The sequence below is a fragment of the Gallinula chloropus genome, assembly GCF_964237585.1.
Source record: "Gallinula chloropus genome assembly, chromosome: Z".
Classification (NCBI taxonomy): Eukaryota; Metazoa; Chordata; class Aves; order Gruiformes; family Rallidae; genus Gallinula; species Gallinula chloropus.
Window position 1 is genome coordinate 80517145 of NC_140089.1, and position 11813 is coordinate 80528957.

Consider the following 11813-nt stretch of genomic DNA (forward strand, 5'->3'; position numbering starts at 1 on the left):
CATACATCCTTCCATGTTTTCTTTAGAGGGAGCATACATAACTGGTTTGGTCTGTACTCAGAAACTGCTTCCTCACCTTTGTATGTAAGTGTGACTCTGTGTGTGCCTTAAGCTAACCTGGACTTACAGCTGACCACCAAATTCATCTTGCATAGGCTGAAAGGTGTTCAAGTTTATTAGCAGTCTGCAGACACTTTGAATTTTTTTTTGTGTGTGTGTAGGGAGCTGTCTGAGGAATTTCTAAGTCACCCAACCCTGTCTTCCTGGACAAGTCTGTCTGGATTTCCACCTTTCCCTCTTGGAGGGACTGCTGAGAGTTTTAATGAGCTGGCAGAGGGACCAAAGACTTTTCAAGGTGGGGCTTTTGATAAGGAAAGGTTAGATGCTTAAAGTGTTTTTATCCAGTGAAAGTGAAATTCAAGGATGACCAGCAAAAAGTATCAAATATGCAGTTGCATGTACAAAATCATTAAAGATTGCTTTTGATGGATAAATTGCTTTAGGGTAGTTTGAGTCTCTTGTTTAATGCCCAAAACTGAGAGTAGACAGATAGTTCTGTGACTGGAGGAAGGCACGGTGCTCTAGATAACCATAAGCTGTGTTAGTCAGGCTGCCCTAATGTTGGTTGATTATAGCCTCCCCTTGTTTGAGTAGAAGCCCCTCCAGATTTTTCCATGTGTAGTCTTCACTAGAGTTGTTCAATGCCAACAGGTATCCAAGAGGCTGGGTGTTAAAGGGGTGGTCTTCAGTAAGGTCTGTTTTCCTGGTGGTGATCAAAAGAATATATATGCCATAAGATAGTGATATATTCAAGAGTCTCTTCCTGGGAGGTTTTTTGGTGGGGTTTGGTGGTTTTTTTTTAATGCCTACAAAGCAATTTGAATGTGCTTGGGTTTTTTTTGTTGTTGTTGTGAGCAGAAGGTCTCACCAGATCAAATTTTGCTGTACTGATCCCAGGAAAATGAAAGGTGGAACCTCACGTGCTGCTGATGTTATGATGGTGTGTGGCTGCCAAAATGCAAGTTCCCCCTTTCCTTGTGGGCTTGATCCCTATTCCATGTCAGATTCAGCAGCTGTATAGCCACGTAGGTTTTCACTGGAAAAGCTTATTCCACTGACTGACCATTCTGTTTTAGAGGGTTTAGTTTGCTCTTGGATCAGCTCACTGAACCCACTCCCTCTGCAGCTGCACGATGGTTAGTCTGATTGAAGGGAACAAGCAGTAGTACGTGGCTAAGGAGTAGGGGAGCAGGAATGCTGTTTGTGGTGACAGCTCACAGTTGTATGCTACTAGGTGTGAGCTGAAACTTGGTATTAATGGAATAAACTGCTGGGGTTCTACCTGTGCTGTGGGTTGAACTTTGAATGAATGCAGCCCAGTTTCAAACAGGAACTAAAACTTCAGCCAAGTTTTTTTTTGTCTCAAACTCTGCTCAGCCTTCCTCCACTCTTGTGTGACTTCAGGAGGGCTGTGTGAGTCCTGGCTATAGAGGGTAATGATTTTCAACCCTGTAAAACCTGCTAGCTCACTGTTTTCCTTAGCTGCAATAAACTTTTTCTTTTGTGAAGTACTAGTTAATGTTTTTTATAAGCCTCCAAGTTAATTCAATCTGAGTGTTTGTTGCATGGGGTGAATATGCCATAGTGCTGCTGGCTCCTGCGTTTTTGGAAGTTGTGGGCACTGTAGAGCACTTCTACAGAATGCTAATCAGGAAACCTTGGGAGGGGAAATATGTGGGGCTTCACCCCCTGTATTTTTGTTCCATTTTTTTGATAGAAGCAGGTGTGAAGGGATTTGCAATACCGGCGGTTATTTGCCACTGGATGTAGCACTGATGGAATAAATAGCAAGAACACTGTGTATTCACTTGGCTAGTGTTTTCTTTTATCTCCTTAGGCTAGAAAATAAGAGAGCAGAGGACTCAATTAGAGCTATTCTCTTCTTCCTGCAGCAAGGGGAAGTAGCTTGTGCACGGTTGTGCAAGCTCCAGCAGCCAGCTCCAAGCCACTGTGGTGTCTGTATGCTTCCTAACCTGAGATACACTGAGTCACTTGACTGTTCAGGACAGCATAGAGGGTGGTTGTGGATGGGAGGGAATACATTATCTCCTTTATTTTGGTAACTTTTAGGGAAGGTTCACAGAAGTGTTTTCTATGATGAGGGCAAGAACTGTGGTCCTCCCATCAAAGTTGACAGGAACATGTATTTAATTTTTCCTTCAGGTCTTTGAATCTCAGGACAGGTCAGAGCTTTTCTTAAAATATTTTCTTTTAGCAGAGAAACCGACCTGCTTCAAAAGTGAACTGGCTGTTACCCCTTTCTCCCAGGACGCCCACGGTTGCTGCTTCTCCAAGAGAATTTGTATTTTCTATATATTCTGTGTTGGACTAGTGCTGCTTCTTTTTCTACTCCCCTAGTCTCTGTTACACAGTTCCATTACAGCCAGTGGTAAGTGCTGGTAACTAGTGCATCTTGCAGGTCTGTGCAAACAGGTGGCTTATCATTAGAACAGGGAGTGGGACTTTATGTTCTTTTTGCACGTGGAAGTCCAGCAGGTTGCTGTCTAAAATGGTGTTCTTGCAGAAAGGCAGCAGAAGATAAGTACCTACTTTGTAGGTACTCATGTCTGAAGCATGTAAGGTCAAGTCCTCTGAGTCTTCTAGGACATTCACTGCTTTTTGATTATCCAGAGTCACTAAGGGCTCTTGTGTTCTGACAGCTGCAGAGCTGGGTGGTTTTTTGCTGGTCAGGTTTTTAGCAGTAAGAACATTGCCTTGGTTGTGTGAAACAAAGCCCTGGGTGGAAGTCAGTAAGTTGATTAGACTTCTCTGACTTTAATGTGATTGTCTAACATGTTGTGTGTGTTTGTCTCCCCCCCTTTTTTTTTTAATACCAGGGAAAACTGAATTTGGGAAAATGTAGATCCTATTTCAGAAATTTCTGTATTAAGAAAGACACTTGTTGCCTTTGAAGTCTGAATATAAAGAAATGATGAGGGCAAGTCCACTGGATGTTTTTTGGGTGTAGTTGGAAGATTTTTATTAAAGCTAGGATAATCAGTATATACAGAAGTGTAAAACATGCCTGTAAAACAGGCAGAGACACTGGGATAGGAACAGAAATAGGTATTGTAAGAGTGAAGGTTTTTGAAAAACGATGTTAATGTTATTTGACTTTCATGTTTGAAAGCTGCTCTGGTGTAGAAGGAAAACTTTGCTGTTCAGTCCCCTTTGCACTCTCTGAGAGGGGCTCTGGGTATGTGACCAGCCCTTGCCTAACTCAAGCATTCTGAAGATAAGCACTACTTTCTCTTCACAAATAAGACAAGACTGTGTTGTTTTGCAGACCTGTCTGTATATTTTTTCTTCCTTTATGTAATATTTACTTAAGAATACCAGTCCTGAAATTAACATTTTGAATGGTAATGAGAAATGGTGGATTTCTGTAAATTGGGGTGTGTTCTTAGCTAATTATAGATTGATTTGGCAATGAGAATGATTTCAGCAACTGAGAATTCACTTGTTTATTCAGTGTGCTTTGCAAACACAACTGGAGGTGCATGTGTTAATATGTTTGTGCTGGTACTCTGGTCACTTCAGCAGTCCTCTCTGTTTGCTAAAACATGAGAACATACAGATAGTACAATTTCTCTCTCCTGTGATGTAGGTATACTCTGGCCATCAATATTCCTCCTATTTACTGTAGAGGACCATAAGATGATGAGACCTGAATCCTCCCAGGATCCATAAGCTCAGGTTCAGTGGTGTTTGCTTGGGGCAGTACAGGCACTGAGTAATCAGCACTGCTGCCGAGGAGCGTGGGACCCTCTTGCAAACTCCTTTCCTCTTCCAAGCAGTAATAAAGGCAGTGAGATTCTTGAGACATCAGCACTTGAGGGAAATGCCTTGCATCCATGCTTGCAGACATCATTTTCTTTCCTTTGCACTTTTTCCTCATGCTCATGCCATGCTGCTGGTGTAGGAGTGAAATCCCGACTCAATGTACATCTATGGTTGTCGTGCTGTCATGAGGCAGTGTCCTGCAGCCTTCTCACAGCCCTGTCACTGGGAAAAATCCTTGACTGAGTGGCTTTGTTATTAGAGTATAAAAAAGCAACCACACTTCTGAGTTATTCAGAGAGATTTCTGCACAATGTTCTTTATTGCAGCTCCTTGTCCAGAGAGTCAAGAAAATAACTTTCTGGAGACTGCCTCAGGGAGGAGAATTGAAACTGCAAATGTTTTGTTCGGCTGATGGAAGTGAATATTTAACTCAGAAGGATTCTTGAAAGTCAGTTGGTACTGCAGTGCATGGTCTGTCCCTGGAAGTTCAGCAGAAGGTTTTACTGTGCCTTGTGGTGCTTGCCACCCTGTCAAGTCAATTCGCATTACCTGTGTCTCTTGCTGTTTTGACTTTGAGCATAAAAGGGCACAATTTCTTGTTGAAGGAACGTGGAACAAAAGATCAAAGGAAGTATCATGGTGGCTTTAAAAACCTGCTTTTTGTGTTGATATGAATTCAGTTACTCTTTGATTTTTGCCTTCCTGTTTTCCACTTAAAATCCAGAGCAAAACTCAACTGAATTTGTTGAATAAGACTGATGGTATGAAGACTTTGTGAGGGGCTAGAATTTGGTCTCTTTAAGAAAGCTGAAGGTTGAGATACCAATACTGAGATACTGCTTTTGGGAAACAGAATTGTTGCCATTCCATTGTCAGTCTCATCGTGGCTTTTTATAGGATGCTGTGTCTACTGTTGTGTGAAGGTCTTTAGGCTAGGCTTTGTGTACAGAGGGAAACTAAACCAAACAAAACCTTGACATTTGGGATGATTTTGATTTTGAATTCCTCTGTTTTCCATTTTTAAGTCTAGGTATTTGCTTTGTGATGAAGTGCTTGAGAAGCTAAAGATACTTGAACAATTTTCTTAACAAATGGTCAAGGGTTTTGTTTTGCTTGTGGGTTTTTGTTGCTTTCTTGAGGAGAAATAAAGGCAGCATTCCTCTGGAGGTACTAGATTGCATAACTAATTTTCTTTTTTTTAATAGCAGACCTGTGCTTTTCATTGTTATGAAAGTATAACCACCTTCTTTATGTGACAGTTTTGGGAAGTTCAGTTTCTTTAGTGCTTTCTTCTCCTCTCTTTGCTAGTGACTTGGGGGTCTGTTTCGTTTAATGTGTATCTATTTTTTCGAAATACAGCTGTTTTGGCAACTTGCTAGAGTTGGAATGTTTCTACAAGGTCAAACTTTAACTGCTGGTAAGAGACTTTTGCACTGAGCTAGACCCTGACACGGGAACTTAAACATCTGCTTGTCTTCATTTTTTTTTTTTTACATTTATTAAACAGATTTTAATTAAGAGTTGTCTTTCAGTCCCAAATCTTCTTTCCTCATTTGATCTGCAGTTAAAATTAAGTTCATCAGTTTGTGATTTCCTACTCATTGCTATGACAACAGCCTGCCAAACAGACTTTAATATGAGGAATTGGGGAGAGAGTAAGAAACTGCTTTGTGAGCAAGGAAGTATTCTTGTCCAACCCCATTTTGTTAATTAATAATGTCCTTGACATTATTTTTTTTGACTTAATGGTCAAAACTGTAGTCACTGCTGTAATTTGAAGGCAGTGGCTATCTCTCTCCTTTCTGCCTGTGACTTTGGTACTCTAAAGAGTAGGTGTGGTAGGGTGTGAAGCCTTCACACTGTGCTGTGAAGGCATGCCCATGCCAAGGGGGTGAGATGTTTCTTTCCCTGGTCAGTGCACTGTTGATGTTGGAACAGAGTCCTTCAGCTACTCCTTGTTTGTGCTGGGGTTGGTCTGGTTGCTGTGTCTGGACAGCACTGGTAGATAGTGGGAGCCAGATAAGGGCAAGTAAAATGGCTTTATTTTGAAAGCTCTCTTTATATCAAGCTGCCAGTTGTGCTTTTAAGAAGGCTGGATTGTGTCTGAAATGGTTTATGACATGCCTGTGTTAGCTTAATAGGGAATGTCAAACTGAAGATGTGTTTCCATGCTTGTCAGAAGCAACTGCAAGTCCATACTGCTGCCAGGAAGAAGCTCTCAGCTTTGCTGGCTTCCTGCTTTGGACATATTGCCAAATTTTACTGCTCACAGGCTTCATGGTCAACAAGATGAGGATCTTCTTTAAAGCTCTTGTTATACAGCTCAGGTTGTTTGGCTTTGCTCCCTCCAGAAGTGTGTTTTGCTGCCTCATCTCTGGGGATGCCACTTCATCCCTCAGGAGTTTCAATCATGTGTGTACATGCCTTTTTCCTTAAAGTGTCCTTCCATCCTGAAAATCAGACATGGCTTGAGCAGCTGTGACACAGAGGCTCTGTAAAGTACACATTAAGAGAGGGAGAAAAGGCACAGTGCTCTTCAGAGGGAGCACATGTTGCCTGGCTGTCAGAAGTGTAGGCTCTAGTTCAGTGTCTGCTTTACAAGCAAATGGAAGACTTTTTGTTTTGCTGTGTGTGCACTGCTGTCATGTCTAAAGCTTGGATCACAATATTTTGAGTAGCTGTGGTGAAATTAGAGAAAATAGCATTGAAATGTATGTCAGAATTTCTAGGTACCAGAATCTGTAAACACGAAGTTAAATCATAAATGGTGAACAAATTGAGACCCAATGGAGTTGTAATTTCTAAATGTTAAAAATCACAGTGGGCTGATTCTAGACAATCATGTTTTGAAAACTATTAGCTTGACTTCAAGAGGTTTGTGCTCCCTGTCGTGTTCTCTGTTCAGGGCTTTTTTTTCATTGCTCATTGAGCTAGGTTCAGACTCTGATGTGGTGACCAACACTTTCAAAAAGACCACCACCAAAACCGAACTAAACCAAACAACCCAAAGGTCACTATTAATCTGTATAAATGTAAGGTTTTGGGCACTGGCAGTGCACTCAGCAAGTTTCAGTTAGGCTTTAACAGAAAGAGCAGAAGTAGTCTTCACTGCAGACTTAAGTGAAGGCAGAGTTCATAATGTGTTTAAAATTTAGTGGGCAGCCACAAGAAGATAATCAGTGATAAGTGTTGCATTTGCTGTTCTGAGCATCTCTGCGCATACCGAGTATGTTGCTTTCTGTAGAACATGTTGCCGTGTCCTTGTATAATCTCTGTTCTGACTGTAACTGGGTCTTGGGGTGTTCTGGTGAAGGCCTGTGTGTTCTGGGGCACAACAGCACCAAGTTACAGAACCTTGAGAGACTGAGATGCTTTGGTGAATGTGTTCAGAAGGCTGGAGAAAGCGTTCCAGCTCAGCTCGTACTGCAGTCACTTGCTGATAAAGGCTGGCCTTTTCTTGTCAACTATGTAAGGGTTCATGGAAATATATTTGCTCTGCAGACTGTATTGAATGCTTCAAATACCATATAAAGAAATTCAATGTCTGGGTTCAATTTTGGCTACAAAATGTATTTCTAAAGCGAAGAAGAGGTTTAGATAACAGTGGGGTTAATTGTCTTTATGATTCTAGATGGGGCTCCCCACCATCGTGAATCTGTGCTTAAACTTAGGTGTCTCATCACAGCTTTGAGTGCCCATTGCTTGCTGATGCTGGTGAGCAGTTGGGTATTGAATCCATCCTCCTTCACACAGGCACAGCACTTTGCTCACTTTTCACCTGAGCATCACTGTGCATTGAACTCAGTGCCAGCTTGCACCACAGCTGCTGCTCTGACAGGTTTCCTACTGAGGCACGTTCATAGGCTGGGGCTGCAGTACAAGTGCTGTGCTGCTTGTTAACACATCTCCTTCAGCCCATGTGCACCACTCACAGGTTGTCTTTAATTGCCTAAATTTGCAGTTTTACTTCCCAGTGTCCTGGGGAAAGAAACCAGGCAGTTGACTGTGACTGTTCTGACCAGTTGAGAGATCTTTTTTACAGTTATCATAGCTACTTTACACCATACTCAGCAATAAAAGCCTTGTGTTAGATGCTGTACCGACAAACGGGGGGAATAATAAATTTCTTGTTTAGAAGTAATTTTGATGCTAGAGAGTGAATGAGGATGAAAGCTGACTGCCACAAAGGGGTTAGCAATGATGTGTGTGTTTCTTTGTTGCTATACAACAAAAGTATGTTTTAAGCAGGATAATAGGTAGCTTTGTAGATTTCTGAAAGTGTGAAGGAGAGGAAAACAAAAATACTGACCAGGAAGGTTGTATTTAAATGTGAGCATCATCATTCCAAACAGGAGAAATCTGTGACCTCTGTATATGCCCAGGAAAGCAGCCTGATGGTGGGGAATAGAGGAATTAGTTTGGGAATATGATTGTTTTTCACGGAATCACTAGGTTGGAAAAGACCTTTAAAATTGAGTCCAACCATACCCATCCCTTTCTGAACTGTATCCCTGAACACCTCATCTACCCATCTTTTAAATACATCCAGTGTTGTTGACTAAACCTCCTCCCTAGGCAGCCTGTTCCAGTGCCCAATAACCCTTTTGGTGAAGAACTTTTTCCTGATGTCTGATCTGAATCTGCCCTGGTGCAGCTTGAGTCCATTTGGCCAGCCCCTTCTCAGTGGTGTGTGGTGACAGGACAAGGGGCAATGGCTGCAAGCTGGAGCACAGGAAGTTCCACACCAACCTGCAGAAGAACTTCTTCCCAGTGGTGACAGAGCCCTGGGACAGGCTGCCCAGGGGGGTGTGGAGTCTCCTTCTCTGGAGAGATTCAAGACCTTTATGGACACCTCCCTGTGCAACCTGTCCTGGGGAACCTGCTTTGGCAGGGGGTTGGACTCAGTGGTCTCTGGAGGTCCCTTCCAGCCCCTATGATTCTGATTCCCTCTGGAATTCAGAATTAGCATTCTGAATGGCTATGAGAGTGGTTAAATTCCAGGCATCTAAACAAAATAGTATTACAGAAACATAAGGAGTGATAACAGCTGGAGCTGGAATCTCAGCAGAGTTAGCAGGTAGTATGTTAAATAGCTCAAAACCCAGATGTCTTCTGGAAGTACAGATGTAGGCAGAGCCCAGTCAGCTGACAAAAATGCTTCTTATCCTGCATTTCCAGCTTTACTGTAAAGACCGTGATAAATCTTGTTCCTAGCTTACAAAAGGCTCTTTTCCAGGAGTCTCTGTAGAGTTCATGGTAAAGGCAGGAAGTTCTCAAGCTGCTGCATTTGTATATTTTCTGGGTATTGACCTGGCTCATGCTCTCTCTGTTTTTTGTTTCCCCCTCAGATTTTCTATTTTGTACATACGTTGTTTTGTATATACTGTATATGATGACTTCAGTGGGCAGCGAGCGTCTCCGGGCCGCTCGGGACAAAACGCACATTTCAACCACACAGCCAACACAACCACAGAAGCAAGCAGTACAGGTATGTGATGCTGTATAATCCTCTTCTGGTTAAAAGTGAGCATGTCATGAAATGCATTTCTTCCCCAAGTGAGTAGAAACTGAGAAGAGATGGGAGGAAAAATCGTGGTGTATTTTGGAAGAGCATGCTTTTATCTTGCTTTAATTGCTCAGTAGTCCAGCACAGCATTAAGTTGCTCCTGTATTCTTGTGTCTAAAGGAGCGTTGTGTTCTTTAGCAGCACTTCCCATCAGTGAGGCATTCTTTGCTGATGCCCGTGTCAGGACCTCTGTCCTGTGATCTCAGCGTCCTCAGATCTGAGTTCTTCCATATGCCAACCTCCTGATGCTAGATTATTTCTGGTCAATAGAAAAATTTGAGTGGGTGGGGAAAGCTTCATTAGATGCATACTGTGCTCTACAGCATGATTCAGCATATCTACAGGTCACGAAATCCTGAGCCACTTGAGCAGTGTCCTCACAAAATGACATGAAGATGGTTGTCCAGTAGTGGACTAAAATTACTCCGATTATCTCTGAGATTGAAATTAAGGTCCTACTACTTTATTGTGATTCTCAGAATCAGAGTTGCTAAGTTGGTGCTTGACTGGGTTAGTGCAAAATGTCTCTGCTTCTGACAACTCTCCTGTTGGGGTGCTTCTCAGAATTGGACTGAATTCAATAATTGCTTCAGTTCTTTGCTGGCAGAGTACCTCGGTCAAGAGGTGCTCCCCTGGTAACTTAGGTCTCTTGTTTTCTAGACAGGTCTCTAACGTGGAGTGTCTCCTTGTTTAGTTCTGGTTTATATAGTATTAATCATGTGAACTCAAGCCCTTCTCTCCTCATGTTGCTGTGCTTAGTGTAGTGATGATTTATGTCAATGTGTGGGTATAGAAAGTGACTTTCAACAGCTTACTTTTTTTGTTTATAACAAGTACAGCTGCAGGAGTATAGTGTGCAGGTTGGTAGAAATGGTGTCTTCGCCTTTTTTGACAACATGGCAGTGGAGTACTCTGCCCAGTTTTGGTTTCCCTGGCACAAGATGGGCATTGGCAGATGGAAACAAGTCCAGCGATGAGCTGTGAAGATGGTTGAGAAGTTGGACCACAGAATGAGCACCTCCCCTACGAAGAGAGGCTGAGGGAGCTGGGCTTGTTCAGCCTGGAGAAAAGGAGACTGCGGGGGGACCTCACTGCAGCCTTCCAGTCCCTGAAGGGAGCAGAGAAACAGGAGGGGATTCGGGTTTTTAAAGGGCAGACACTGGCAGGACAAGGGGGATGGATTGAAGCTGAAGGAGGGGAGGTTTAGATTAGATATTAGGGGGAAGCTCTTTACAGTGAGAGTGGTGAGGGGCTGGAAGGGGCGGCCCAGAGAGGTGGTGGATGCCCAATCCCTGTGGGTGTTCAAGGCCAGCTTGGATGGGGCCCTGGGCAATCTTGTGTAGCTCCAGGCTGGAGGTTGGTGTCCCTGCCTGTGGCGGGGGGGATTGGAACTCTGTGGTCCTTGGGGTGCCTTCCAACCCAGACCAGTCTATGGTTCTAGGAATGAGTGGTGACTGAGAGAAATGGGTTTGTTCAGTCCTGAGGTGGCAAGGCAAGGTCCTACTGTGGATTCAGATACCTCATCAAAGTGAATAGATACAGGAAAGTCAGACTCTTCTCACACAGTGGCACAAGTTGGAACACTGTGAATTCCAGCTGTTGAAAGGAGAAAAAAAAATGTTTACAGCACATAAATTCAATGTCTGGATTTAGAGGATAATGGGGTTAATTGTCTTTTTGATTGCAGAGGAGGCATCTGCCCATTGTGAAACTAGTCATAGGTCAGACAGACTGTAGGATCTCTCTGTGCCCAAGCAGTTCCTCAGATGGGACGTGCTTGCAGTGAGAGGTTTCACTGAGTATCACTGGAGGCCCTTTCCAACCTATGTGACTTGGGGATTTTAAGCATTAAATCTTTTTCTAACATTTAAAAAAAAATTTGTCTGCTTGTTCTCCTTGCATGATAGATACTGGTTTGGTCAAAACAACCTAGAGATGACAGACACTGGTTTGGTCAAAACCACCTAAAGATGGTTATTTAATAAACAGCAATTATGTGTTAGTGCTCTGTGGGGTTTTTTATTGTTTGGTTATGAGATGGGCCTTTCTGCTTAGTCAGGCTTTGCAGATCAACAGAAATCTGGGGGATTTTACTGTGATTCATTTTTCTGAATTTAGATTAATTTTTCCTAAGCAGAGGTTTCATTGTTACAGTGTCACAATGATCATAATTTATTTAAGAAGTGACATAGCAGTTCTTTTGCATTGCTTCTGAATAACAAATACACCACTTTATTACAAGATCTGGGCTTACTACTTTCACATAACTTTGGTTTTGCACACTTCTGTTTTCTGGTAATTCACAGTTAGTTAAAAACTTCCTTCACTCTGTTATGTCACACAGATAATGTGTCTGGTAAGGTTGAGTAAAGTTTTAGCTGTTTTAAGTTTAATTATACTTTTT

The 11813-nt window shown here is 42.6% G+C and overlaps 1 protein-coding gene across 1 annotated transcript in view; it reads left to right on the forward strand.

Moving 5' to 3' along the window:
• Nucleotides 1-11813, forward strand: part of UBAP2 (ubiquitin associated protein 2) — a 128789-nt gene that overhangs the window by 14534 nt on the left and 102442 nt on the right. Inside the window, exon 2 of the mRNA XM_084277975.1 lies at nucleotides 9192-9331. Within this exon, the coding sequence (XP_084134101.1) occupies nucleotides 9233-9331 (99 nt within the window). The 5' untranslated portion in view covers nucleotides 9192-9232. The remainder of the gene's footprint in view (nucleotides 1-9191; nucleotides 9332-11813) is intronic.